Here is a 27,762-nt window from a genome sequence, read left to right as displayed (position 1 = left end):
CTCAGAAGCGTGCAAAAAAGCTGTGTGCCTCCTGCCAGGGGGAACACAGGTAAAATGACTAGGTTCTGTCTATTATAATTTGTACTCATTTCTCCCCCTGCATTGCTCTTCTACGAAGGATCATGGTAATTGCAAGCCTTATGTTTCTAATTTTAAGAACAACTCCTTATTGGTTGTGGTTCGCTTGCTGGAGTGTGGCACGGCTCAGACGCAGCCCACAGCATCCTGTCGGGGCAGCTGTGCAGGAGGGATCCCCAGCCTCTCAGCCGCTCCCCAGCCGGCCCGCTCAGTTTAGGCCACCCACTGTCTGTCCAGTGCATCCCTCACCTTTCCCAGTGCTCGTCTTTCAGGATCTCTCTCTCCAAAAAAGAACCTGAGTCATAGTTCAGCCACTCCCTGGGGTCCAGGCAGGGGCACCCAGACCCCCTCCTACCAAATAGCCTGGGTGCCGTTCAGGGACCCACCTTCAGCCGCCTTCACATAGACTGTCTCCTGCTCTGTCCCCACTTAGCCCTGACAGCCACCGAAAGTGATGGGACCCCACTAATGGAGCAGTACGTGCCCTGCCCTGTGTGCGAGACCTCCTGGGCCCAGCACACTGACCCAAGTGAGAAATCAGAGGGGGTGCAGTACTTCGACATGGAAGACTGTGTGCTCACGGCCATCGAACAGGACTTCATCTCCTGCCCCAGACACCCCGACCTCCCTGTGCCTCTCCAGGAGCTGGTTCCTGAGCTGTTCATGACTGACTTTCCAGCCAGGTAGGCCACAGCACCACCCTGCCTGGCGGCCCCTTCCTCAGGTGGTGGCTAGCTGGTGTAGCCACTGCTTCCCACCCAGTCTCCTGGGACTTATAGGTTCCCAGCCTAGGCTGCCCGAAGGGAGCCAGGGGTGCCATTTCGGAGGCCACAGCAGGCCCAGCTGGGCAGAGCACTTGGAGGGGAGCCATTCTGGGTCCCCACCCCATCTTGCCCTTGTATCAGCTGAGCTCCTTTCTGCTAAGCCAGCCATTGCCTCTGATTCCTACTTTCCTGCCAGCTCAAGGTATAGAAGGCAAATTCTCCTCGGTGTTCAAGAAGGCAGTGCTCCCAGGCCTACAGCCTCATTTTCCTGTCTTGGCAAATGCTGACCCTACCTGCTGCCCTGAGGCTGGGCATTTAGATCCCCCTACATCTGTCCTTGAAGTTGAGTCTGCCTGTAACCTAAGATAATGACTGGGGAGAGAATGCCGAGGAAGAGGAGAATGTTTTGTGATCCCATCCAACAGTAAAGAGTCACAAAATCCAAGGGCTGGGTAAAAAGATGGAATCTTCTGTAGTCATGGAAACCAGAAGCTATGACTTGGTCTCCTTGGAGACAGTTTGACCTTGGTGGTTACCAACTCTTTTGGAGTTAGGAAGTCCTGTTGTCATCTTAGTCAAAGGATTGCAAAGGATGTTGTATCTGGCTTCTTGAAATAAATGTAAACTTTTTGGGTTGTGGGGGGATGGTAAGAATATTTGTATTCTCATTTTTCCAAATTGTCCCCCATCCCCAAAGAATCGATGTTGAATACTCTGAGATATTGCAGATTTGGAGTTCCAAAGCACACTTCTGGGTCTATCAAATTAATAAATTGCTTCCTACATTGGATGATAGACTCCCCTGCCCAAAGCCCTTTCCAATATCCCCAGTTATCTCACTGGTAGGAATGATGATGAAATGCTGCTCTTCTGCAAAATGAGCTCCCTTTATTCCTAGAACTCTAATGTGAGGGTTGTTGCTTCTTAGAGACCACATGCAGAGTTTTATATATGCATGAATCAAATTTCTGTAGAGGAGGCCCAATTAGGGAGCCCCAAATGTTAAGATTTTCATTTATTTGCTGTTACATTTTACACCCTAGCTGAATCTGGGCTGTGGCATCTACAGTATGAAATCTGGAAAGGCAGACTGGTTGTCCCCATGGGTTTGGATCAAATTGCAGGCTGTATCATGGTTCTTAACCGAAGGTACTTGGCTAGTAATTGAAAAGCCCAACAGTGTGGACAGGATTCCCAATCGAGCAGAGGCTCTTTGGACACTTGAGCTGTGCCCCAGCGGGGGCCCTGAAGCACTGCCCTCCTCGCACTAGGAGTTTGGGTGGTTCGGGGTTGGGGGAGTGGTTACTTGGCATCCAGGGAACCCTGTCCTAGGCCCCATGTTTACAGGATGCCCTAAGGGATCGCCAGCATTCCTACTGCTGCTCCCGGTGGCCATCCTGGGAAGCTCCCAAGTGCCCATGCTGCCCAAGCAGGTGGTTTTGGCAGTGGGTGCTTGGAGAAGAGCTCAGCTCAGCTGCTATACCACCACGGGCTTCAGTGGAGGCAGTCGCACCTGCCTGTAGTGTAAAGCATGCAGTTGAGCTGTGCAAAGTCTGAGCAGCTGCAGAATCCATTCGTGGAAGGCATGAAAAACAGCTGCCTAGTGGAGTCGGCCTGTGGGGCCAGGAGGACTCCAGTGGAGGCACCTGGCATAGCCAGCTGGTGAGCAGCCCAGAGAGGCTTCAGCAGAACAGGGGGAGGCCCTGCAGTGGGAGGGCATCTAGACTGCCTTCCCCCTCCCTCCTGTCTCCCATCATCCCTTTCTCTCCCTCTCCCCCCAGCCCTGCCACCTCCCATCATCCCTCTCTCCCTTCCTCCCTTCCAGGAGTGACTTACAGTTTTTCCAAAAGCCCAAAAGAAATCTCCCCTTCACCTAAGATCAGAACACATAGACCAGTGAAGTCTAAAACACCCTGCCCTTGGGTGAAATCCTAGCCATCGGTTGTGCAGACACTGCTTGTGCCAATCAGAAGCCCTCCATGGCCACTCACCTAACCTCTCACTTAGTAAAAAGAAATAAGGAAACAACCAACCTAGCAGTAAATAAATGCAGTGTGTCTGCTGGATATACTAGCTCTCAAAGCACAGAATCTTTTGGAGAGAAACTTCCTTGAGAATTTGTTTTTTCCTATGTGGGCCACGTTGCAAGGCTCTCCCCAGTGCGAGCCATCATCCGCACCTACAAGGCAGTTACTGTTACGATCCCACTTTATGGAGGAGACCCAGGCTTGTTGAGGCTACACAACCTGTCCAAGGCCGTGGTGTATCCTGGATCTGTCTGACTCCACAGGTGGCTTTGAACTGTGACTTCCTGCAATGGAAGAAACGACCAAGGGTGTCCTCACATCCATCCATCCAAGGACCACCCCCACCCCACAGGCCTCTCTGGGCAGGGGGGTCAGGGACCAGTTAGGAGGCTTGGTCTGACCTCTATGTGGTATTTCTGGCAGGCTCTTCCTGGAGAACAGCAAGCTGGAGCACAACGAGGACGAGAGCAGTGTCCTGGGCCAGGGCGGGAGCGGCACCATCATCTATCGGGCCCGGTACCAAGGCCAGCCTGTGGCAGTGAAACGATTCCAGATCAAGAAATTCAAGAACTTAGCCAACACCCCGGCAGGTAAACAGGGCCCCATGTCCCTTCTTTTCAGGCATGTTCTTCCAAGGTCGTCACACTTCCTGCCACCTTGGGGAGACTGGATGAGGACGGTGGATGAGGCAAACAGAGCCCTCTGAGCAGTCGACCTGCTTTGTTCCTGGCAGGATGTGGAATGGGTCTAAAGGTCATGCTGAGCAAAGCTTAGAAATTATCTTGGGAGACTATTTTCTTGTCTAGATGTTAGCCCCCAAGAGTATGGGCCATCCTTACAATTTCTATCTGCTCCCTGGCTGGCATGGGCCTGGTACATGGTGAGTGCACACTCAGACCTCATGTGGACCCCTTACCTTGCAGGACCCCTCTCAGCCATCTCCACTAAAGAAAGGAAGGTGGCACCCCAGGTAAATGCATGGGAAAGCCAGCCTGGGTGTCTTCTCCCCCACCCACACAAGGGACGGAACACCTTCTTGCCTTGGCACATCCAGGTCCACACACCACGTGCAGCTCAGAGATGTTCTCTACCTAGAGCAGCCCATCAGCACTTAATACCCAGCTAGTGTGGGTACTGGGCGGCCCCCTCACTTCCAGGCGGCTGAATATCACATTTCTCACAGCCCCTGGCTTAGCATGTTCCTCTTTAGGATCATTAAGGTAATTTACATTCCTGGTGGAAAAATCAGAATCCTAGAGCAATGGAAAGAAAACAGATCAGAAAGGAAGAGACAAATTGTTACTATATGAATGACTTCCTGCACAGAAAAATCCGAGAGATTCTACTGACAAACGTGAGAGCCAGTAAGTGTCACAGCATTGCCAGACGTGAGCTCAACCTCAGAACTCAGAGCGTTCCCATTTACAGCAATGACCCATCACTAGAAAATGTCTGCGTGCCGCAATTATACCATAAAGTGCTGAGGGATAATTAATGTATACAGTTCAGTTTCATTCCCATTGAAGTCCTAGCAAGGGGGGTGTGTGTGTATGTGAGAGAGAGAGATCGCACCCACTGATTCTAAGTGCACGTGAAATGACAAAATCCCAAGAACAGCTGAGAGGGAGACAAAGAAAAGAGGCCTGCCCAGCAGATGTCATGACTTATAACCCTGCAGATGTGAACCCAGCAGAGTGTTCTCTGGGGCTCGGCCGGGCCCGCCAAGGGAGCAGACACAGCCGCGTGTGTGGAAAGCTGGCACACGGCAGACGTAACATCATGAGTCAGAGGGGAAAGGCTGGCGGGGGCAGCCCGGGTGGCCCAGTAGTTTAGCGCCACCTTCGGCCCAGGTTGTGATCCTGGAGTCCCGGGATCGAGTCCCTGTATGGAGCCTGCTGCTCCCTCTGCCTGTGTCTCTGCCTCTCTCTCTCCGTCTCTCTCTCTCTCTCATGAATAAATAAATAAAATCTTAAAAAAAAAAAAAAAGAAAAGAAAAGAAAGGCTGACAGGTCACTAATCAAGGCCGAGACTTGGGTCAGACTTCACACCATAGTCAAAAATTCATAATGGGTTAAAGACCCAATGTGAAAAACAAAAGCTTTGTACTAAAAAAAAAAAATAAATTGGCCGGCCTCCACGCAGATCTGACACAACTGATGCATTTTAACCGCCAAGGGTTTTTGCATGCCGTTTAAACCTCCATGTCCAAAAAAATCCCTGACTTTAAAATCCAAATGCAGGGGAAGAGACACAAGAGGACCCTGTTTGGTGACCTCAGGGCCAGCCACAAACCGGTGGGTAGCATCTTGCCCCTCCACTTGGCAGGAGAGGCCCCTCTGGGGGACTTGGGCAGCCACCTTCTAGGGTTTACAGCGCAGACTGGAAATTGCCACCCCTGCCCATAGACCTTGCTCCTCTGGCCTGAGATGACCTGTCACAGGCCCATGGAAGCCCTAGTTTTCTCTGTGTCTGAAGAGAGGGTGCTGATTCTTTCTGCCTTTGGGGGTCCTGGCTGCTGGCAGGGAGTCAGGTAAGCAGTAGCAGCCAAGCCCCCAACATCCCTGCGGGTGAGCAGGACTCTGGGTGACACTCAGGGATGCAGAACTGGAATAAGCCACAGCCGTGACCCTCAAGTGGCCAGCAGCGGGGTGGGGTGGGATGAGAGCTCCAAGGGGAACAGGAGAGCGGGGACATGCGCAGCTCTCCATTGAGGGAGCAGGAACTGCCCAATGTGTTGGGACCAATTTAGCACTCAAGGCAGAGGGACTTGGTATCAGCCCAGAATGCCTCAAGAATGCCACCACTGGGGGGCCAAATTCTGGGTGACGGTATTGCAGCCCCTTTTGTATTAAGTGCCTTAAAATATAAATGCTGCACCTGCCAGCCCCTCAAGTCCCTGTCGGGGGGGCTCTGAGTGTGGCAGGAGTTGCCCTAGAGGAGCTCCTGGAGCAGGTGGCGCAGGGCTCTGCATCCCTTACCTCCCTGGGCAGCCCTAATGGCTGTGCTCCCCTTGCAGACACCATGCTGAGGCACCTGCGTGCCACAGATGCCATGAAGAACTTCTCGGAGTTCCGGCAAGAGGCCAGCATGTTGCACGCCCTGCAGCACCCCTGCATCGTGTCACTCATCGGCATCAGCATCCACCCACTCTGCTTCGCCCTGGAGCTCGCCCCCCTGGGCAGCCTCAACACCGTGCTGTCTGAGAATGCCAAAGGTACCAGCCAGGCTGAGAACTTTCCAAAGGGGTGGCTGGGGGCCCGCCCACCCAGATACAACCCCTGGGAGGCAAGTGAGCCCATGGCAGGCAGCTCAGATGCCAGGGAAGCTGTATCCCTGGGAGGTTCCCTCCTTTTGCCTGGCCTGGCTGTCTGGGCCAGAGCACACCTGCCCCACAGTGCACACAGCCAGCTCCCTGTGGGTGAAGAGAGTCACTTCACCAGGTCTACACTCTGGATGGTGCTGTTGCCAAGGCTAGGGAAGCTGATGGTTTAGAGTCAGATGGAACCAGGTTCCAAGTCCTGGTTCTCTGCCATCATCCAGTAAATTAGGCCTGTAGAAGGAGTATGATAATAGTCCCACCAAAGAGGCATTTGAGAGTCTTAAACAAGGCAACCAGGGGGACCTGAATAGCAGCCTGGGGCCTACAAGCCCACTGGCCACATAAATCTCTCCATTCCCCAAATGCACACCTGTGTCCATCATCATTCAAAACTCTGAAACCCTGAGGTTGGCTTTATCATATTTTTTAGTGAAATTTTAAAATAATTTTCCTTGGGAAATAAATAGGGACCTGAATCCCTGACAAGAAAAGAGCTGACAATGCGAGGCTGACAGGAAAGAGGTAGCTGTCTCTTGACTCAGGAAGAAGAAACATCATTAAACTCAAATTATTTCTCCCTCAGTGGAAGAGAACTTTTTTTTTTAAGTGAAGATCTTATATCCCCAAACTCCCCCTCCCCTTGACAGTATAACAACCTTGGCCTGTGATGAACTCTAAGAATTTTGAATCCTTGCCCTTTTAGTAAGAACACCCACAATTCCAGGCATAAAATACCACAAATGAAGCTAGAACGATCAGTGTTTCTATCCTAAATATTGTTTTACATCAGAAGGTCATTCTCTGTCTCCTGTGGCATCCAGCAGGGAGAATAATGAGAAATATCTGTAGAATATAAAGCATCCGAGGAGAGAGAAAGTCAGAAAAGACAATTGTTGTAATGATAGTTTGTTTGTATTTTTTCTTTGCAAAGATTCTTCCTTTATGCCCCTGGGACACATGCTCACCCAAAAGATAGCATACCAGATTGCCTCTGGCCTGGCCTACCTGCACAAGAAAAACATCATCTTCTGTGACCTGAAGTCGGACAACATTCTGGTCTGGTCTCTTGATGTCAAGGAGCACATCAACATCAAACTGTCGGACTATGGGATCTCAAGGCAGTCATTTCATGAGGGGGCCCTCGGCGTGGAGGGCACCCCTGGCTATCAGGCCCCGGAGATCAGGCCTCGCATCGTGTATGACGAGAAGGTACCCACACCCCAGCCCACTGCCAGCCCCAGGTCCCTGGGAGGCCAGCCAGGCAGGCCTGTGGCACCTGCAGCTTCTCAGCTCCGTTCTCCCAGGCACACTTCCCTCCCTCTCCTGTGCTTGACCGGGGGGGCTCTGACTTGACCCAGAATTGCACAGGCATCTGTGCCCACATCGCAATGTCAGGATTAACTTCTCCTTGGCTTCAGGAACAGTGAATTCGGCAACCTCTGAATTCTCTAACCTTGATTCAGAGACATAGTCAAGGTGGTACACAGTGAACGATGAGTCCGGGCCAGAAATGAGTCTGGATTTGGGTCCCAACTCTGCCATTTAGATGTATAAAGTGGGGACAGTGGGCCAGCCTCACGGGGGCTCAGGAGGAGCAGTCAGAATAAGGATGGCGGAGGCTCCTGGCCCATAGGTGCTGTTTGCAAGGCATTGCTCGAAGTGAACAGCAGACGTGTTGAGGCAGCACCACCAACGCCAGGAGAAGAGAGGGGATGCTAACATGACAGCGTGGGCTCCCTGAGCAGCTACATGGCCAGCCTCAGCCAAGATGATGGCTAAATGTTTACCTTTCCCTGAAAGCTGGTTAGTAGACTCAGGCACACAGACAACTTAAAGCCATCTTCCAGCTAATGCCAGCTCCAGGTCATTCTTTGCTAGCATTGAAACTCCCCTGGTCTATAATTTTTCATTATTTGGTAATTTGCAGATGAGTCATTGCCTCATTGCTTCAAAAATGACCTAAACAGCCTGCAGTCCCCATGCTGTGCATCACATCCCTGTGTTATTTTATAACTGGAAGTTTGTACCCTTGATCACCTTCAAAAAAGGAAAAGGAATGGCCTTAGTAGGGGCACCTGGGTGGCTCAGTTGGTTAAGCGTCCAACTCTTGATTTTGGCTCAGGTCATGATGTCGGTCATAAGCTCGAGCCCTGAGTCAGGCTCTGTGCTGGGCATGAAGCCTCCTTGGGCTTCTCTTTCTCCCTCTCCCTTTGCCCCTCCTCAACCCTTCTAAAAAAAAAAAAAATGACCTTAGCCTGAGTGGGTGAACTTGCCACCTGCGTCTATTAACTAAAATAGAAAAGGCAAATCAGAGTGATAAAAATAAGAGCTTCTTAAGTAGCAGGTGACCCAGACAAGGCACCTAAAAACTAAAATTATAACAGGAACCTTCACATTGAAAATTCTCAGGTCTACCTCAGCCACTATCCTGCTAAAATGTTATCTCTTGGCCCTCCTGGAGGCCTACACTAACTTCTCCTTGTTGAGCTTTTTGATGACATTAAAAGTAGAGGAGTCAACATATTGTGATTTGAGAGACATTCCCCCTTTGTGATTTGCATACACTGTTCTTCTGGTGCCAGGCACATTAAGCCGAGGCTCTGTGTTCTCCTGCCTTTTCTTGATTCTCAATGATAAGGAGCATGGCATTCTTGGAACCTGTAACCAGTACCTGATGGTTAGAGTGTGTTGATTGGATGGATGGATGGATGGATGGATGGATGGATGGATGGATGGACGGACAGATAGGTATATGGACAGAAGAACAGATCGTCAGATGAATGAATGGGTAGACAGGAGTATAGATAGATAAATATGCAGAAGGACAAGCAGGTGGGTGTATGGATGGATAGATGGATGATGAATGAAAAAAAAAAGAAAAGGGAGGGAGTATGGAAGGATCAGAAATGGATGGCTAAAGGGACAGAATGATGGATGGTCAGATGGTTGGATGTTTGGACAGGTCAAGGGAGGGTGGATGCATTGGTGGATGTATTGATGATTGTCTCCCTTTGGCAGGATCCCTGGTCTGATTGTGTCTTCTGCTCCCTCTGTCTCAGGGCCAGCTTATGAGAGCTGCTGGGCCCAGACAGGGGACCTGACTTGGCATGCCTCTTTGCCCAGGTAGACATGTTCTCCTATGGAATGGTGCTGTATGAGTTGCTGTCGGGACAGCGGCCAGCGCTGGGCCACCACCAGCTTCAGATTGCCAAGAAGCTGTCCAAGGGTATCCGCCCAATTCTGGGGCAGCCAGAGGAAGTGCAATTCCATCGGCTCCAGGCACTCATGATGGAGTGCTGGGACACAAAGCCTGAGAAGGTACCTGAGGACCCCGGGCCTGGGGACCTGGCACCTCCTGCCCCTGTGGTGGAGGATCTGGATTAGTCTACTTGCCCATCCTTTGCTAAGTCTAGAACAAATGGGGCACTCTTCTCTGCTTACCTCTTCTATAAAGAGATAGTTATGGCTCCTAATATATCCAGTTTATTTTCTCTGTATGTGTGCCACTCAGGAAAAGTGAGCTTTCTTTTCCTCTCCAGCTTTTGTGTCACACCATCATGCAGGCAGAGCATACCAAACCCTTTATAGCACTATGGTCCCCACGCTAGAGCAGAGAGAATGTACATATTTCTTTTTAGAGTAATGGGGAGCAGGTCTGCTCATGAGGGCAGGAGTCATAAAATCATTTTAAAGCGTAGCTATACTATATTGTTCTGTGTGTTGATTTTATGTTCTGCACAAATAAAACTTTATTGAAAGAAAGAAAGAGAAAGAAAGAAAGAAGAAAGAAAGAAGAAAAAGAAAGAAAGAAAAAAAAGAAAGAAAGAAAAGAAAAAAGAAAGAAAGAAAGAAAGAAAGAAAGAAAGAAAGAAAGAAAGAAAGAAAGAAAGAAAGAAAAAGAAGAAAAAGAAAGCTAGCTAGCTAGCTTAGCTGTTTGGAAAAGAGGCCAGTGATGTCAAAGTTAGAATGCACTTATCAAAGTAGACAGTATTTAATGTATTGGGAGTAAAATAAGATCAGAGAAAAATCCTTCACAAGATTGTTTGTCCCTGGGCCTGGGGCTTGGAATATCAGGATTTAATCTAACTGGACCATATAAGTCCATGTTCTCCTATGGTTCAAGTCGCTATGGAGAGCAATGACCCAGACAGACACTCTGGCATATGAAGTTGTCATGGCCTCTTGCTTTGAGCCACTTCTAATCCTTCCCCCCTTGTTCAAGACCATTGGTTTCATGGGCAGGCCAGGCATCAAGTTGCTGTAAGTGACGCACGCTCATGGTTCTGGTGGCCTCTCTCCCTCAGCGACCGCTGGCCCTGTCGGTGGTGAGCCAGATGAAGGACCCAACCTTTGCAACATTCATGTACCAGCTCCCCTGCGGGAAGCAGACTGCCTTCTTCTCGTCCCAGGGCCAGGAGTACATGGTGGTGTTCTGGGACGGGAAAGAGGAATCCAGGTAACTTCCATAGTAACTTAACGTGCCCTGCTAGTACCGGGGGGGCGGGGGGGCTTCTGTGGAATTGGGGAGCCGTCAGGGATGGCCATGGCCAGAGATGTCTCATGGATAGTGGGTTGAAAGCCTGATGGAGTTCCCTCCTGAGAAAAAACTGAGTCCATGCAGATAGAAAGGCATGTATGTGTTTGTAGTTAAAAGAAGCAAAGAGAAGATGGTGTCTGGCAGGGGTGTAGGGTCAACAGAGGGCTTTGTTTTTTATACTTGTTTTTCCCCTTTTTCATCATCATCCCCTATTTCCCCCATCCCTGCACCCCCTTCCCTTTGGCAACCACCAGTTTGTGCTCTGCTTATGAGTCTGTTTCTGTTTTATTTTTTCTTTTGTTTTTTAGATTCCACGTTTAATTGAAATCATATGGTGTTTGTCTTTCCCTGACTTATTTCACTTAGCATAATAATACCTTGAGGTCCATCCATGATGTGGCAAATGTTAAGATGTCATTCTTTTTTCTGGCTGAGTAATACTCTCTCTATATGTGTGGGTACACATACATATCCATGTATCTGTCTCTATAGCTATACCCCATCTTTATCCATTCATCTCTGGATGGATGCTTCAGTTGCTTCCATATTTGGCTACTGTAAATAGTGTTGCAGTAAATATAGGGAGACATGTATCTTTTCAAATTCAGTGTTTTCATTTTCTTTGGGTAAATACCCAGAAGTGGAATTACTGGATCATATGCTATTTCTATTTTCACTTTTTTTAGGAGCCTCCATTCTGTTTTCCCGAGTGGCTACAGTTTTACGTTCCCACGAACAGTGCACAAGGGTCCCCTTTTCTCGACAGCCTCTACCACACTTATTGTTTCTTGTCTTTTTGATACTAGCCCTTCTGACAGGTGTGAGGTGATACCTCAGGGTGGGTTTGAGTTGGACTCCCCTGATGATGAGTGATGTTGAGCATCTTTTCACAGATCTGTATATCTTCTTTGAAAAAAAAAAATGTCTGTTTAGGTCATCTGCCCATTTTTAAACCAGATTGTTTGTTTTCTTGGTGCTGAGTTGTAGAAGTTCTTTATATATTTTGGTTATTAACCACTTATCAGATCTATCGTTTGCAAATATCGTCTCCCATTCAGTAGGTTGCCTTTTCGATGGTTTCCTTCTCTGCACGAAAGCTGTTTAGTTTGATAGATTGTTAATTTTTGCTTTGTTTTCCTTGCCTCAAGAGATAGATCCAAACAATATTGCTAAGCCTGATGTCCAAGAGTTTAACTGCCTCTGTTTTCTTTTAGAAGTTTTACGGTTTCAGGTCTTACATTTAGGTCTTTAATCCATTTTGAGTTTATTTTGGGATGGGGTAAGAAAATGGACCAATCTCATTCTTGTGCATGTGGCTGCCCTGTTCTCCCAGCACCATTTGTTGAAGAACCTATCTTTTCCCCCATTGTATATTCTTGCCTCCCTTGTCATAGATGAATTGACCACATAAGTATGGGTTTATTTCTGGGCTTTCTATTCTGTTCTCTTGATCTGTGTGTCTATTTTTGTGCCAGAACCATACTGTTTTGATCACAACAGCTTTTTTAAAAGATTTTATTTATTTATTCATGAGCGAGAGAGAGAGAGAGAGGCAGAGACACAGGCAGAGGGAGAAGCAGGCTTCATGCAGGGAGCTCAATTTGAGACTTGAACCTGGGACTCCAGGATCACACCCTGGGCCAAAGAGAGGCGCTCAACCACTGAGCCACCCAGGCATCCCCACAACTTGATAGTATAGTTCAAAATCAGAGATTGTGATACCTCCAGCTTAATTCTTCTGTCTCAAGATTTCTTTGGCTATTTGGGACCTTTTGTGTCTCCATATGAATTTTAAGATTATTTGTTGTAATTCTATGAAAAATACTGATGCTATTTTGATAGAGATTGCTTTGAATCTGTAAATTGCTTTGGGTAGTATGGACACTGGAACAGTATTGATTCTACCAGTCCATAGACATGTGTCCATTTATTTAGTGTCATCTTCAATTTGTTTTATCCATGTCTTCAGAGTACAGGTCTTTCACCTCCTTGATTAACCATATTCCTGGATATTTTATTCCTTTTGGTGCAACTGTGAATGGAATCGTTTTCTTAATTCTTAATATTTCTTTTTGCTGCTTTATTATTAGTGTGTAGAAACACAACAGATTCCTGTATATTAATTTTGTACCCTGAAACTTTACTGAAGTCATTGATTAGTTGTAATAATTTTCCCATCCTGGGAGGACTTTGTCTTAAGATGGGAGCTATTTGCAGCTTGATGGCAGAAGAAGTAAATGATCCGAGGGGTCGGAGAGAGGGGCAGGTACTGAGGTGGACTTGCCAGATAGTGAGAGGGGCAGGGGACCCAGAGACAAGCATTTAAGGTGCCCTTAAATAAGAATTTGTGGGCCTTCCATTCTAGTCACATCTTTCTCTCAGTGAAGTGGCAGGAAGGATGAAAGCACAGAGAGAGGTTTTGAATATTCGAGGAGAAAAAGATGACATGTGACTTGAGCACCAATTCATGAGATCAGGGTGGTTGCAGGACAGCACTGAAGCCCACTGGAAGTTGGTGGCCACTGTTGGAAATGAGGCTTGTCCACAAGGTTATGTGCCCCAACATGTACTGCTGGCCCCAGGTTGCAAGATAGGAAACAGTTGATTTTAAGCAGAGCTGGGGTTTTGCCAGGAGGAAGAGAAGGGCATGAAAGGTGGGGGTATTTTCAAGAGGGTCATGATAAAGATGGATTATGGAAACTGCGTGGGGCCATAAAATGGATGAGGAACAATAGAAAGTACCAGAAATCCTAGGTCTTGGCAGAATGTAAACAAAACCAAAAACCCTGTGATGAGTTATGGTAATAGGTGGAATGGTCTGAAAAAGTAGGAGGTAGTGGTCAGAAAATAGTTACTTGACCCTGAGTGGATGGGAGGGGCACAAATATTAGTAAAGATGAGATCTGATGTGCAACTTTGGGAGAGGGTGCCTGGAATAAAATGGGGATAAGCGAACTGGGAAGCGAACAGGAAGTCACAGGACCAAGATGCCAAGGTATTGAAAAGTTAGACTGTGCAAGCTCCAAAAAGCCACCATCTGGTGTAGGATCCTTCCATCCTGGCCAAGGTGTAAGGTCTTTCCCATCCCCCTAGGGGGACATCTTCAGAGTCAACGAGAGCATTTCATGACCTAAGTAGTCTTCCAGTAAGCCTTGTGGCAAACATTTGCAGGTGCAAAAATCTAATAAGGCTTAGATAAAGTGAAGCTTGAGACACAATGAGATAAGTGGAAGGAACTTTACCATTTTCTCTAGGTCATCCAGGTGACCTTGGCACCACATTTTATGGCAGTGGGACTGAGTGCTCTGACATAAGACATGGTCTAAGAAACCATGCCCTAAAAAACCACGTATAGTTGTATGTGTATATTTAGTTATTTTTATTTATATTTATATAAGTAAATGTATACGTTTTCAGTAATTACATCACTGGCGGCACTGTTGTTATTTTAAAGCATTGCTTTAATTGCAGGGTAAAGTGAATGAGCAAGCATAACGGTATCAAGCATTGCACATTGTGATATTCGGCATGCAAAGTATGAAAGATAGGTTAAATTTAAAAACCTGTCATTCTGAGTATAAATTTTGGGACTCATGATAGATTTTATCTTTAAGAAAAATAAACTCGGGATCCCTGGGTGGCGCAGCGGTTTGGCGCCTGCCTTTGGCCCAGGGCGCGATCCTGGAGACCCAGGATCGAATCCCATATCGGGCTCCCGGTGCATGGAGCCTGCTTCTCCCTCTGCCTGTGTCTCTGCCTCTCTCTCTCTCTCTGTGACTATCATAAGTAAATAAAAAAAAAAAAAAAAAAGAAAAATAAACTCATGTTTCCTAGCCCTGCCCATTGAAAAGGCCTAACAATAATGACCAACCACCAATGATGACCTCTGGGACCCAAATGGTGATCTCTAAGTGCCATAGGGAATCAGGGCTTATTTAAGAAGTGACTGACTCCAGGTCTGGGACAGGAAGATGGCCGGGAGCATCTGACACATCAGATCAGGGATGCCATCAGACCCTCATGAGAGTAAATTAAAGAGATTGAGGAGTCAATCCAAAGAGGTTTGTACTGGCCAAAGATAGGACAGTTGGCCATTAGTAAGAAGAATTGCAGTGGATTGAGACATGCCAAATTGTTTAAATTCATGAATTTCTAATGCTACTTAATAAAAACAAACTGAGGCACCTGGGTGGCTCAGTCGATTAAGTGTCCGACTCTTAATTTTGGGTCGGGTCATGATCCAGGGGTCATGAGATGGAGCCTTGCATTGGGCTCCGTGTTCAGCAGGGGGTCTGCCTGAGTCTCTCTCTCCTTCTCCCTCTGCCCCTCCCCCTGCTCATGCTCTCTAAATAAATACATAAAACCTTAAAAACAAACAAAAACCCTTCATTGATCACCCCTGGAGGCTCCTAGAGAACCAACACGTTATTTTAGAAATTAGTATACACAGAAAGAATCAAGATTTTATTCTACCTTTCCTATGTGAACTGTACCCCAGGGTAGCAAAAGAGATAAAAGGAGGAAGTTTCTCTTTCTAGAATAAATGAAGCTAATACTTGAAGAAGGAGTGCCAGAAATAGAATGTTGGCCCTTTGCAATCTCTACTGAAATAATAGATAAAAGGCAGTGATTGTCAATGATCACAAAAGGAGTGAGAACTGGACATTCCCAATAGAAATGCAAGTGCACAGTGAGGAAATGTCCTTGCCTTAAAAAAAAAAAAATCGAACAAAATGTAATCAAGACTTGGGACGCCTGGGTGTCTCAGTGGTTGAGCATCTGCCTTCAGCCCAGGACGTGATCCCAGGATCCTGGGATGGAGTCCCACATCGGACTCCCTGCAGGGAGCCTGCTTCTCCCTCTGTGTCTCTGCTCTCTCTGTGTCTCTCATGAATAAATAAATAAAACCTTTTTTAAAAATGTGATCAAAAATAAATAAAAAATTAAAAAATGTGATCAAGACTTGAGACAGGGGGCAGGGGGATAAGGCAGGTGACACCCCAGGGCTGTGGAGACACTTCCCAGAATCCTTAGCACATAAACTGCCAGAGAAAAAAGAGAGGTGGGAGGGGAGAGCCAGTCATCAGACTGAGAGACATAAAGACCAGTGGAAGTGTGGGCAAAAGATGTGTGTGACCCAGGTACATAACCTCTGTCTCTGCCTCAGACGGTGAGCACACTAGATGCCCATGGAGTACGGTGAGGAGACAGAAATATTAGGGGGCGGCCAGGCCCTGTGAGTGAACAGTGGTGCCCATAAATAACAGCTTATTAGTTTTCAGAGCACTCATGTTGGGGGGCATGTTCTGAGGACTCCAGCCTACTCTGAAATTTACCCACCTATCTTTTTTTTAAGATTTTATTTGTTTATTCATGAGAGACAGAGAGAGAGAGACAGACACAGGCAGAGGAAGAAGCAGGCTCCCTGCAGGGAGCCCGATGTGGAACTCGACCCCAGGACCCTGGGATCACACCCTGGGCCAAAGGCAGATGCTCATCCGCTGAGCCCCCCAGGTGTCCCTCACCCACCTATATTTAGTCTGGACTTGTCTACTCTGAGACTGAGGGGCTCCCTTGTTCCTGGGGTGAGACAGACATGGCCAGTGGGAAGGGCGAGTGGCTCTGGTAGAGGTGTGGCCCCCGGTGCCCCTTCTTCACACTGGAGAGGCCATCTCTTGAACCCTGTAACGTCACAGGCAGAAGAGAGTCTTTCCTCCCACTGGGAATGGCCCTGCATCCCCCAGAGGTTCAATCACTACCAGGGAGGCAGAATGCACCTGCACCCAAGCGTCATGCATGGCTCTGGATGCTTGCAGATCGTGGAAGGATTTGACCTTGGGTTCAAGGGGGTGGTTGAGGCCCGCAGCTCGCATCCCCCTCCCCCTCCAAGGCTACTCGGGCCACGCCGAGATAAGGGAGGTAGCCCCTGGCCACCGTGCACTGACTGTACCATTGTCGCCGGCTCTAGGAACTACACCGTGGTGAACACAGAGAAAGGCCTTATGGAGGTGCAGAGGATGAGCTGTGCAGGGATGAAGCTAAGCTGCCAGCTCAAGGTCCAGAACTCTCTGTGGACGGCCACCGAGGTAACCGCCTCCATGCAGGGCTCCCAGCGAGGTGGGCAACGCAGCCCACACAGGGGCCCAGATCTAGCAAATAAGAATATAGGATGCCCAGGCACACTGGAAAGTCAGATAGCCCCAGCCTACATGTGCGAGACCCCCAAAGCAGTGCCAGCAGCCCTGCGAAGCAGCAGCGTGTCACAAAGGGCAACCACCTGCCTTATCCCTGGTGGGTGACTGGGACCCAGCTGAGAGAAATATCAGGTGCAGGATCCCAGCAGAAGGAGAACCCCAGTACACTGGGTTTCTTATAACACTGCCAGGTCTCCCCAGGGAATGCACTCAGCTCTGAAGGCATTTTGCCTTCAGGTCAAGGAAATCAGCAGAAGCCCCAAGGAGCTGTCTTCTGAGAAATCCAGAGAGGAATGCCCCAATCAGTAATGCTCTGAAGCTACAGGTGCCATGGGGTGGGGCGGGGCGGGGTGGGGGAGATTGGTGCAGCCAGCCAAGACCCACAGAGGAGGTCTGTAAGACTGCTCATCCCTGTGTAATTCCCAGTAGCGAAAACTTGGAACCGGACTGAGCATCTGACGGCAGATTAGCCAGGTTGTGGCACCCCCGAGCGATGGGCAGCACAGAGGTGCTCAAATACAGTTCCCTTGCAGGCCAGGCAGGACAGGGCTTCCCCTCTACCCACCATGCAGTGTCACGAGAAAAGTGAGGAAACAGCACAGTCGTTGGTCCCACTTTTGCCAGGAATGAGGACACACCCACAAATACCAAGGGGAAAGGAGTCTGGGCCCCAAGTCCCCATGGAGGTTTTCTCCAAGAAATGGGATATGAATGATTTTATGTTTCTTCTTTCAACTCTTCTGTAGTTTTCAACATTTCTACAAAGAATAGGAATATGCAACCAACCAACCTGAAAACCCCCAACACATGTTGCTTTCTAAGGCACAAAGGGATTCCTGAGGTAGAAGGGACCCTAAGACAAAACTGGCAGATATATTCCAACCTGGGTCTCATGTTGGTTTGTCTGCCTCTACAGGACCAGAAGATCTACATCTACAGCCTCAAGGGCATGTGCCCCTTAAACACACCCCAACGGGCTTTGGACACCCCGGCTGTTGTCACCTGCTTGTTGGCCGTGCCTATTATTAAAAAGGTGAGGTAAGGGAAAAGGTGGATGCCCAGGTCTGTGACTCCCTTCCTTTTCTGTTGGAGTGGCCCCCCCACCTCAGCTTAAGGGGAGGGGGTATGAGGAGTGGGAGCAAAGCCATGGCCTCTTGGACCACCAAGCCCAGATCAGGTCACACTCAGCCTTGGAGAGACAGGCCATCATTTGTGCCTTTTCAAGAACCTGTGTCACTAGCAAAGCAAAACTATGAGCCAAGTGGAAAGCTTGTATTGCACCTGCAAATGCCACGGCCCCGATTCGAGTGAGGCCCCTTTTTGGTACAAATGATATAAAGAGCCATTGTACATGTGCCCTTCCCCTTTGGGTAGCAGTGGTTCTCCAGAGTGCGGGCAGCCCTGCCCACCCCCCTCTGGAGCGCCCACTGTCAGCCTGAGACCTGGGTCGCCTCTTGGTCCATTTCCTCTACCTTCCATCCCCCACCTCTCTGAAATGGAACCCCAAGTGATAAATCTCCACAGCCCAGGGCTCAGGCAGCTCCACCACTCCTCTGATGGGACTGGGTACCTCTGCAGGCCCGGCAAGCTCCCCCAGCTGGCTCCTCGCTCCCCGTCCCATCCAGCACCGCACTCTGAGGGGACCCTTCCAGCTAGGAATGGCCCCACCCCACACACCCCTGCCAGACTACGTTTCACTCCGTTCTCAGGGTCAAGGACCATCAAGCCTGCTCTGAGAAGCTGCCCCAGCCTGGCCCCAGCCCTTCAGTGGTGCTCTCAGGCTTCTCTGGCCTCCGAGTCCAGGCACTGCTCTTCTGTCTTTGTCTCAGCCCTCCCGCTTTGCTTATCCTCATCCCCCATCCCCACCCCTCTGCTCCTAGTAAATGCTCAAGGTGATGTTTGGTTAAAACATGTTAGCTGTCATCATCCAATTTCAGTTTTCTCATCTGTAAAATGAGGATAAGAAGAGGTAGAAGAAGGTTCTTTCCTTCTGGGCATGACACACCCAGAGCCCTGGACCCACACACTTGGGTAAATGTGACCATTATTATTACTTCCTGACAGTCATGAAATATATATGCTCTTCACCCTACTCCAGTTTATTTCTTTAAAACAAAAAGAAAAAAAAAAAGAAGGTCTGAAATCAACCCTAGGGTCATTTATGAGTGTGCCCCATGGGCGAGGCTAGGCAGCTCAGGACCCGGTCTGCCCCAGAGCCTGGGAGAACATGACACAAAGCGTTATTTAAGGCCACTGCTGGCCAGAGCCCCCGAGCCAGGGCACCACCAGCCTCATGACCAGAGGGAATAAAGCCGGCTCTGTGCGGAGCCTCCCAGTCAGGGCGCCTGCCCCTCGGAGGCCGTGCTGCCCCGTGGCCGCGACAGCAGGCCCCTACATTCTTGCACGCGCACGTTCACACCCAGCTGGGCCGTGGGGCTCACCGCCCTGACTGGGGCCCGGAGCCGGGATTCAGATAGAGACTCTGCTCCTGTTTGCTTTGGCTGCTTTCTTGCCTACAATTCTGAAAATGGATTTTGATAAATGTTCTTTGGGCTTATTGGCCTTGCTGCTGAGCTAGAAGCTGGTTTGCTTGTTTCCTTGGCCGCCTGAGTTCCCAAGTAGCTCCAGGTTCCAGAAAGGGGGCTTTCTGCTGCTCACTCGCTCTGGCACAAAGCCTGGGTCCCCGCTCTGTCTCTGTCGTGGCTTCAGCTTTGTTCTGAACTCTGCCCATCCCACCTCAGCCCTAGGCAGGCATCTAGGGTGTGACACTGCCCTCTGTTCCCAGCTCTGCAGAGATGCTCCAGGGAGACCCTGGGGCGGGGCGTGGGGGCATCAATCAGCCCTGTCCCTGCAACTTTGGCCTCTGCCTGCTGACCTTGGTGGCTACAAAAGATCACATTAAAAAAAAAAAATGCTTGGGATCCCTGGGTGGCGCAGCGGTTTGGCGCCTGCCTTTGGCCCAGGGCGCGATCCTGGAGACCCGGGATCGAATCCCACATCGGGCTCCCAGTGCATGGAGCCTGCTTCTCCCTCTGCCTGTGTCTCTGCCTCTCTCTCTCTCTGTGACTATCATAAATAAATAAAAATTTAAAAAAAAAAAAATGCTTCACTGCAGGGGTGGAGAGCAACCCCAGGACTTTAGCACCGCCAGTGAGGCATTTCAGAATAGGTGTGGTAAGTGGGGAGTGTAGGCACAATGTCCAAGAAGCGCCTCCATGAGAAGGTTCGGTTGGAAGCTATTTCTTCAAGAATAGGTTCAGCAGGCACCTATCATCTGCTAGTGCAGAAAACCAGGTGGAGTCACAGAGATGGATGAGACTCGGCCCTTCCTATGGCAGGCCAGTGCCCAGGCGGCAGTGGCAAGCACGCAGAGCCGCTGTCACTTCGTTAACAAGCAGAACCACATCCCGTCTCTGAAGGAGGCCCTTGTGACCCGAAGGAGAAGGCAGGCCCCTCCTGCTCACGCTGCAGGAACCCAGCCTGAGCGAAGGCAGGTCGTGTAGTGCAGGCCACACGTGCTCCCTGCCAGGGGCTGTGAGCCACGCTCTTCCCAGGCTTGCTCTTCTCCTGCTTGCAGCAGGAAGGGTGGGCATGGCTCTTCCGGGCTTGAGTTACACCTCCTTTGGGAGCATGCCCAGGAGGTCCTGCTGGAGCCCCTGCCTTTTGGGGAACATTGCTTCTCTGGGCATGCTTGGGTGGGTGCAGAGATGAGCCTTGGGCCCACTCTGCTTCTCTCCTGGCCTGCGTGGAACCAACAGGCAGTCCCGTCTTCTGCTTGCAGAATTCCTACCTGGTGCTGGCAGGCCTAGATGACGGGCTTGTGGCAGTGTTTGCCGTGGTGCGCGGTGTCCCAGACAACAGCTGCTCCTACCTGTGTTCACACACGGCCAACAGGTCCAAGTTCAGCATCCCAGATGAAGACATGCGACAGAACCCCTACCCCGTGAAGGCCATGGAGGTGGTCAACAGCGGGTCTGAGGTCTGGTACAGCAATGGGCCTGGCCTGCTGGTCATCGACTGTGCAGCCCTGGAGATCAGCAGGAGGCTGGAGCCCTACCTGGCCCCTTCGGTGGTCACCTCGCTCGTGTGCAGCTCTGAGTGCAGGGGGGAGGAGGTCGTCTGGTGCCTGGACAACAGGGCCAACTTGTTGGTGATGTACCACGCAGCCACCTACCAGCTATGCGCCCGGTATTTCTGTGGGGACCCCAGCCCGCTCAGAGACATGTTTCCCGTGCGCCCCTTGGGTCCGGAGTCCCCGGGCCGCCACATGGCCAGCCCCAAAGAACCTGAGGGGGACTCCATCGCAGACGTGAGCATCATGTATAGCGAGGAGCTGGGCACGCAGATCCTGACCCATCAGGACTCACTGACCGACTACTGCTCCATGTCTTCCTACTCCTCCTCCTCCCCGCACCGGGCCCCCGCGTCCTCCTCTAGCCTGCCCTGCTCCCCGGCAAGCTCTTCCAGCGTGCCTTTCTCCACCGACTGCGAGGACTCTGACAGGCTGCACGAGCCCACAGCGGGCTCCGACAGGTCCGAGCACGACCTGACGCCCGTGGACGGGGAGGCTTTCAGCCAGCACCTGCAGGCGGTGAGGATCCTGGCCGTGAAGGACGTCATCTGGGTCCCCAGGTAGGGTTCCCGGGAGGGGGTGCGCTCCTGGCTGGGCCACGGGAGCTGGCAGGTGCTGTCACGATCCACCCCCCCACCCCCAGGGATCTCTTTAGCAAACCTGAGAACGGTGGCACTTGGCTCATCTGCCCCCCTGGGAGCTGACCAGGCCCTCGAGGCAGAGCCGTGGTCCGCGGAGATTCGGTTTCCCGCTGGGAAAGGCCTCCTGGGCCCGGCTGCGGCGCCCTCCCAGTAACTCAATCCAGTCGCAGAGACGGCGAGTTGGTTGCCCTGCCTCTGTGCCCGCCAGCTCCCTTTCCCCCTGGAGAGCACAGCCCGGGACAAAACACTTCCCCTTCTCGGTTTTGGTTTCGCAGGCGCGGTGGCGATGTTATTGTCATCGGCCTGGAGAAGGACGCCAGCGGCCAGCGGGGCCGAGTCATTGCTGTCTTAAAAGCCCGTGAGCTCACTCCACGTGGGTAAGTCTCAGGACACCTCCTGTAGGCCCGGGGCTATGGTGTGGGGCATCGAGGCCCCTCTGCCACACCCCCACACAGTGGCCTCTCGCCCTTCTGTCCTCCACATCCACTGATGTGGCCATAAGGCAGAGCAGGAACAAGATGGGGTCCTCCAGGCAGCTCCTCGGGGGCCCAGCAGGTACCAGCTGAACCGAGCATTAGCCACTGGCCAGGGCTGGCTATTTCTGGGGTACCCAGTGCACCTATGAACCAAGTGTCCTGCCTGGGATATATGTCTCCAGGGCTAGAGTTCAACTGCAATGGAAACAGGGAGCCAGGTGATTCACTGGACTTCCCAGCAAGCAGGAAGGCCCTTCCTGGGGTGCTCCACCTGCCCATATAGCACCTAGAGGAGCCACAGACCTCGCATACACCACCCCTCACTATACCCAAGCCCAGTCTCAGCCATGGCTCCATACCCATCTTCTAGGGGGTCCTGCCAGGAGGCAGGCCAGACTCCACTGTGAGGGTCATTCTGGAGCAAGACAGCCTATCTGGATGCAGTGTGCATGGCCACGAACATGGGAGGCAGCACCGCCTGGTTCCCAGAGTCCCTTGGCAGCCAGCAGTATCCACAGCAGTATTCATTGACCTCACTTTGTCTGCTGAGCCTCATACTACAAATCTCCTTTATGGAGAAATCCCATTCGGCCTATTTGCCCCAGACCAGGACGACAATGAGAGAAGAAACGTCTATGGCGGGTCCCCTCTCTTGCCCAAAAGCATTGAGCATTCTCAAGGAGTCACCAGATCCATTGACCCTGCTCTGCCAGTAATTCCAGAAACAGGAGCTGGATTTTGTTTTGTTTTGTTTTTTCTACTGAGCCCCAGTTGACTTTGTGGGCTGAGGTAGTTAATCAGATCACAGGTGGGGCTTCTTGGGGAGCAGGCGACTCTGTAGAGCCCCAGGCCTGTTGACCTCAGATCACCCATCGTTAGTGTCCCTAAAATTTTCACTAACGATGTTTTTCCTATTCAGCAGCCCCAAGGCAGGTTTACCAGGAACCAGACACACTCCCTGTAGGAAGAAATCAGCCCAGGCGGCCAGCTGATAGGAGGGCCATAGCCCGATCCCTCCAGCTTTTTGCAATGTATCTGAGACACTGATTCCCTCAGCGCAAAGCTAATGAGTGCCCGCAGTGTGCAAAGCCCCGAGGAGGCTAGAGGCCCTGCTCATACTGGTTTGCGTGCTGGCCACAGCGCACGGCAGTGAGGGTTGGGACGTGGGCTTCCCTGTCCAGCTGAGGCCCAGCAGGAAACCTACGGTGTGTGCACAGATCAGCAAAACCATCCACAGCCTCAAAAAACACATGCCTATAGTTAGGACATGCTGGCACAGGTTTTTTCTCTGATATACCATCATGCATTTCCTGCACTGGGAATTTAGCGTGAGAAGAACCAGGCCTGAGCTGATGTCAAGGGAACAAAGTCAGTGCTTCAAATCCATTATGGGCCATTGACAAGCAGCATCGATGGTGCTTTCTGGACACATGGAGGTCTGGGTCCAGTGACAGAGGCCACCTGTTCTCGTTGCATCTGTGGCCTTTCATGGGGTGAGTCCCTTACAGGCAATCCCCAAGAACACCAAGTGATGCCCTAGGCTCTTCTGTTAGGAAGCCTCTGCCTGCGGGCTGGACCACCGGGGAAGCAGGCATCCAAGCACATCACTGCTGCCAGGCTGGGATGTACAGATACCCCCAGACTGGCTCTGACCAAGTGGGGACCCCTGGAGGTTTTCTCAGACCTCCCCTCTCTCTGTAGGGTGCTTATGGATGCGGCAGTGGTTGCAAAGGACACAGTTGTGTGCGGCTTTGAGAACGAAAACATGGAGTGGTGCCTGGCTGTCTGGAGGGGCTGGGGCACCAGGGAGTTTGATGTTTTCTACCAGTCGTATGAGGAGCTGGGCCGGCTGGAGGCTTGCATGCGGAAGAGAAGGTAATTCCTATGGAATGACGGTCTTCCAGACCTGGCTGCCCCGGGGCCAGCGGCTTGACCCCTCTGCTGCAGCCCACCACCCACTGAAGGACTCAGAAGACAGACTGGGTTCTCCTGTGAGCCACTTGCTGCTAGAAGTGCTGAAAAGTTACCACCCTGGTGGTGGTTTGGGGGTTCCCCGGTTCCCCAGGGCAGAGTTAGCTGCCTACCTCCATTCTCCCATTGCTGGTTTTACAACCCAAGAGAAGATGGTAGGGCCTGGCTGGGGGAAACTCCCCCTGCCTCCTCTATCCACTTCCAGGAGCAGGGGAGGGGGATCCCGCTCCTGACTGGGTCACACAAGGTGGGGCTGGGCCCTCATGGCATAGTGGGCCTGCCCATTTTCCTACCCAGCTCTGGGATGGAATTACACTAGAGGCTCTCAGCTGGGGAGCAGTTCAGGGCAGGGTGGGAGGGGGCTGCGACCTCTGCCCCTTCCCCCAGTGGCCTCCAGGCTTTCAGCACATTTCACAAGCCCCTGGGTCCCCGGGGCCCAGGGCCCCCGCTTGGGCAAGCCAAGATCAGATGTCTCCCGCTCAGGAAAGTCTCTGTGTGAGAAGCCCTCAGAAGGACCCTCGGGGAGGAGCACTGCCCAATCCGGGGAATGAATGAGTTCCTTTAAGTGACACAGCTGGAAAGCCAAGAGCTAGCACAGTGCCCAGAGCACCCACTCAGCCTCTACATTCTTCTCCTGCCGACAAAAGGCAGGGGGAACTCAATCAGCAAGACTTAAGAAAGGGCCATGTGTTTATAGCTTTATGAAATAAACTTGGATGCAGCTGGAGCACAAGCCCTGTTTGTTTTGCACATAATAATCTTGTTTATCACTTTAGCAAATTAAGTAATAGCTCAGTGGTTAGGCCCCGGTTGTGAAGTCACATCATATGGGGCTTATACCAAATTATGTATTTGCTAAACATTGACTACACACATGAACAGCAAAGCATAGAATTCAAACTTGTTAACGGGGGATTTGTGGGTACGACAGCAACAGTTTTTATAAATTATGCACACACATACACACATGCACATGTACCATGTCGCTACCAAGAATAATCATTTGAGGCTGCTGAACCCAGAATGGTGGTGTGAACATGAGGTCATACTTAAGTGGTTTTGACCTTTTTGTAAAATTAAGTTATAAGAATCAGACTTAACATTCGCTGGGATATGCGGGCAAATGTGGTTCCTTTTATCTGAAAATAAACTGATTCTCTTGAGGATGATGTCACAGCCTCTGTCTGTAGAGTGTGGAGTAACAGCACGGGCTCTGTCCTGGCCAGGCCCACTCACTGTCGGGGTGCAAGGGGAGCCCCGCCAACCTTGCCTACAGCTGCCTCTGCGCAGGCAGCCCCACAGCAGCTTCCACGGGCAGAGGCAGCCACTCTGTCAGCTTCCACCTCCCCACTGCCTTTTGCTGGTCTGGGCACCAAGTCCAGCAGGGGCTGCAGGGCTGCACCCCTGTCCATGTCACTTTCACATCCCACCCTCATCCCTTAGCTGGACCTCAGTGGTCACTCCTCTCCTGCCCTTCCCATCCCAGCACCCCACAGCTGCCCCATTACTCCCACCCACCCCAACTGCAAACTGGGGCCTGTCCTTCTCCTGCCCCGATCCTGCACTCTACAACCTGCAGCCCAACTGCTAGGCTGACACTCAGGGCCCCCATGATCCAGTCCTGACCCATCTCTCTGACCTGGCCTCCCCCCAGACTGAGGCATAAGCTTCTGTGACAAGAGGCTGGCCATTCAGCCCACAGCCTCATGGAGCCAGCTTGGGGCACCTCTTCACAAAAGTTGGAAACCATGCAGGAAATGGTTTCACTACATAAAAATTAGAAACTTAAATGGAAAAGCTACCACAAAGTCAAAAGACAGTCAACTGTGAAAAAAATATTGGTGACAAATGAGAGGCAAACAGCTCATTTATATCTTACATACAAAGAGTTCATACCTTTCGATAAGAGGAAACACAAAAGGAAGAAGGCAGAGGACATAAAAAGCACTCAACCTCACCCAACAGTGAGGAAATAGATATGAGGACAGCAGCAAAATGTCATTTACTACCCTCACGTGGGCATTCCTGTGGAGATCCGCAGGTACCACATTGGAAGATCCACATGTGCAAAGGCCCTGTGGTGGGGCTGAGCTGCTGTGTGGGAACGACAGATGAAGAGCTAGTGTGGCTGGAACATTTGGAAGAAGGGGGAGCTCAGAGGCCCACTAGGCATGGCTCTATAGGCATGGATCTCCATCAAAGCTACTGGTTTTAAGTTTTAGGCAGGGACGTTTGATGACCTGTCTTTTAAAATCACTTTGCTAAATGGAAAGTGGGCTAAACGGGAGCTAATTGACCGTGGGGCCACCCCTTAGAGGGCTTTTTGGCCATCCAAATTTGGTGGATAGATCCAAATCCATCAAAATTTCAAATGCACAGACCATTTAGCCTAGCAGTCCCACTTAAGTATTTGATGCTGAATTTCCTGTGAAAATACCCAAAGGTAAAGAACAAGAGTGTCGCTGTAACATCACCCATAATGGTCCCAAACAGGAGACAACCCAAACCTCTATCAGGAGGGAAGTCAAAAAGTGCCTGAACTTCCAGCCATGCTGCCGTACCTCCGCAGCTGCTCAGAGAAGGGCCGGGGCTAACGGCACTGGTCCGACATGTTCTCCAGGGTATAATAAATGCATTGTTTTTCTCAAAAGCAACTCACAGGGTGGTGTGTATAGAGTTACTATTTGAGTAAAAAAGAAATTCACAGGGAAAATATCCCGAAGGATGCCTGAGAGTTGGGTAGGCATCGGTTGCCTCTGGGGAGCAGAGTTGAGGCCTGGCATAGAGCAGTAGATCATTAGCTTCTGCCTTACACTTTCCTCACTGCACTGTTTGAATTGTATATAAGCCTTGCCTTGATGGTAAGTCAGGTCAGGAGGGACTTCTCCCCCGGGCCCCAGAAATGACATACCTCTGCCTTGCTGTCCAGAGGCCTGGGAAATCCCCAGGGAGGGTATCAGGTTCCAGGGGCAGGGCCAGCCATCTGACCTCATGGCTCAAGCAGAACCCACCCTGGCTGTCTTTGGGATGCAGGCAGAGGTGGATGTTCACAGTAGGAGGACAGCTGGGGGGGCCTGGGGAACAGTTGGCAAAGGTCAGTGGGCTGTGACCCTGGTCTGCCCTTGCCCATAATATTATGAACACGTGCAGCCCAACTACAGGATCACAGCCCCTTCCTCAGCAGATAAGCACCCAGCTTCCTCCCACCTCCTGCCCACCACCCTGCACCAGGGAAAACAGCACTTTCTGACAACTGGCCACCGATTGGTCACCATCTTCCAGGGCCACTGATTATTTGCAGTCTCTGCAATGACCCTACCTGGGGGTGCACTAGACCCCACCTACCTGCCCAGCCCCTTGGACCAGGGGAATGGGTCCTGCTTTCTCTGCTTCTCCTCTTGCAGAAAGCATCTGCTGGAGCCTGAAGGAGGCATGGTGACACAGAACCCCCTCCCACCAAGGCCACAGAAAAACAGCACCGTGAAACCCGTCTAGATGCCAGCAGGCTGCTACCCTGGAAGAAGCCACGTCTTCTGGCATGTCAGGGCCTGGGGCCTCAAACCCTCTGCTCCCTAAGTGCCTAATGATGTGTCTCATCCTGGGCAGAATGGAGCAGTCTTGAAGGAAATAGGGCCAAGGGAGGTGGGGGCAGTCAGTTAAAACAGCACTTAGAGAAGCCCTGG

General features: G+C 50.9%; 1 protein-coding gene across 6 annotated transcripts in view; it reads left to right on the top strand.

The window, feature by feature from the left end:
• The window catches only part of LRRK1 (leucine rich repeat kinase 1), a 121,604-nt gene extending 96,362 nt beyond the window's left edge, over positions 1 to 25,242 (top strand). For all 6 annotated transcript variants that reach the window (XM_077869462.1, XM_077869494.1, XM_077869476.1 and 3 more), the window contains 11 exons: positions 512 to 761; positions 3,293 to 3,459; positions 5,886 to 6,083; positions 7,120 to 7,397; positions 9,312 to 9,506; positions 10,493 to 10,644; positions 16,694 to 16,811; positions 17,836 to 17,952; positions 20,701 to 21,551; positions 21,908 to 22,009; positions 23,810 to 25,242. In XM_077869462.1, the coding sequence (XP_077725588.1) occupies positions 512 to 761; positions 3,293 to 3,459; positions 5,886 to 6,083; positions 7,120 to 7,397; positions 9,312 to 9,506; positions 10,493 to 10,644; positions 16,694 to 16,811; positions 17,836 to 17,952; positions 20,701 to 21,551; positions 21,908 to 22,009; positions 23,810 to 23,987 (2,606 nt within the window). In that variant the 3' untranslated portion in view covers positions 23,988 to 25,242. The remainder of the gene's footprint in view (positions 1 to 511; positions 762 to 3,292; positions 3,460 to 5,885; positions 6,084 to 7,119; positions 7,398 to 9,311; positions 9,507 to 10,492; positions 10,645 to 16,693; positions 16,812 to 17,835; positions 17,953 to 20,700; positions 21,552 to 21,907; positions 22,010 to 23,809) is intronic.
• The last annotated feature ends 2,520 nt before the right edge of the window (positions 25,243 to 27,762 follow it).

This window comes from Canis aureus, chromosome 2, assembly GCF_053574225.1.
Source record: "Canis aureus isolate CA01 chromosome 2, VMU_Caureus_v.1.0, whole genome shotgun sequence".
Lineage (NCBI taxonomy): Eukaryota > Metazoa > Chordata > Mammalia > Carnivora > Canidae > Canis > Canis aureus.
Note: the sequence above shows the minus strand (reverse complement) of the source record. Positions and strands in the feature narration are given on the sequence as shown.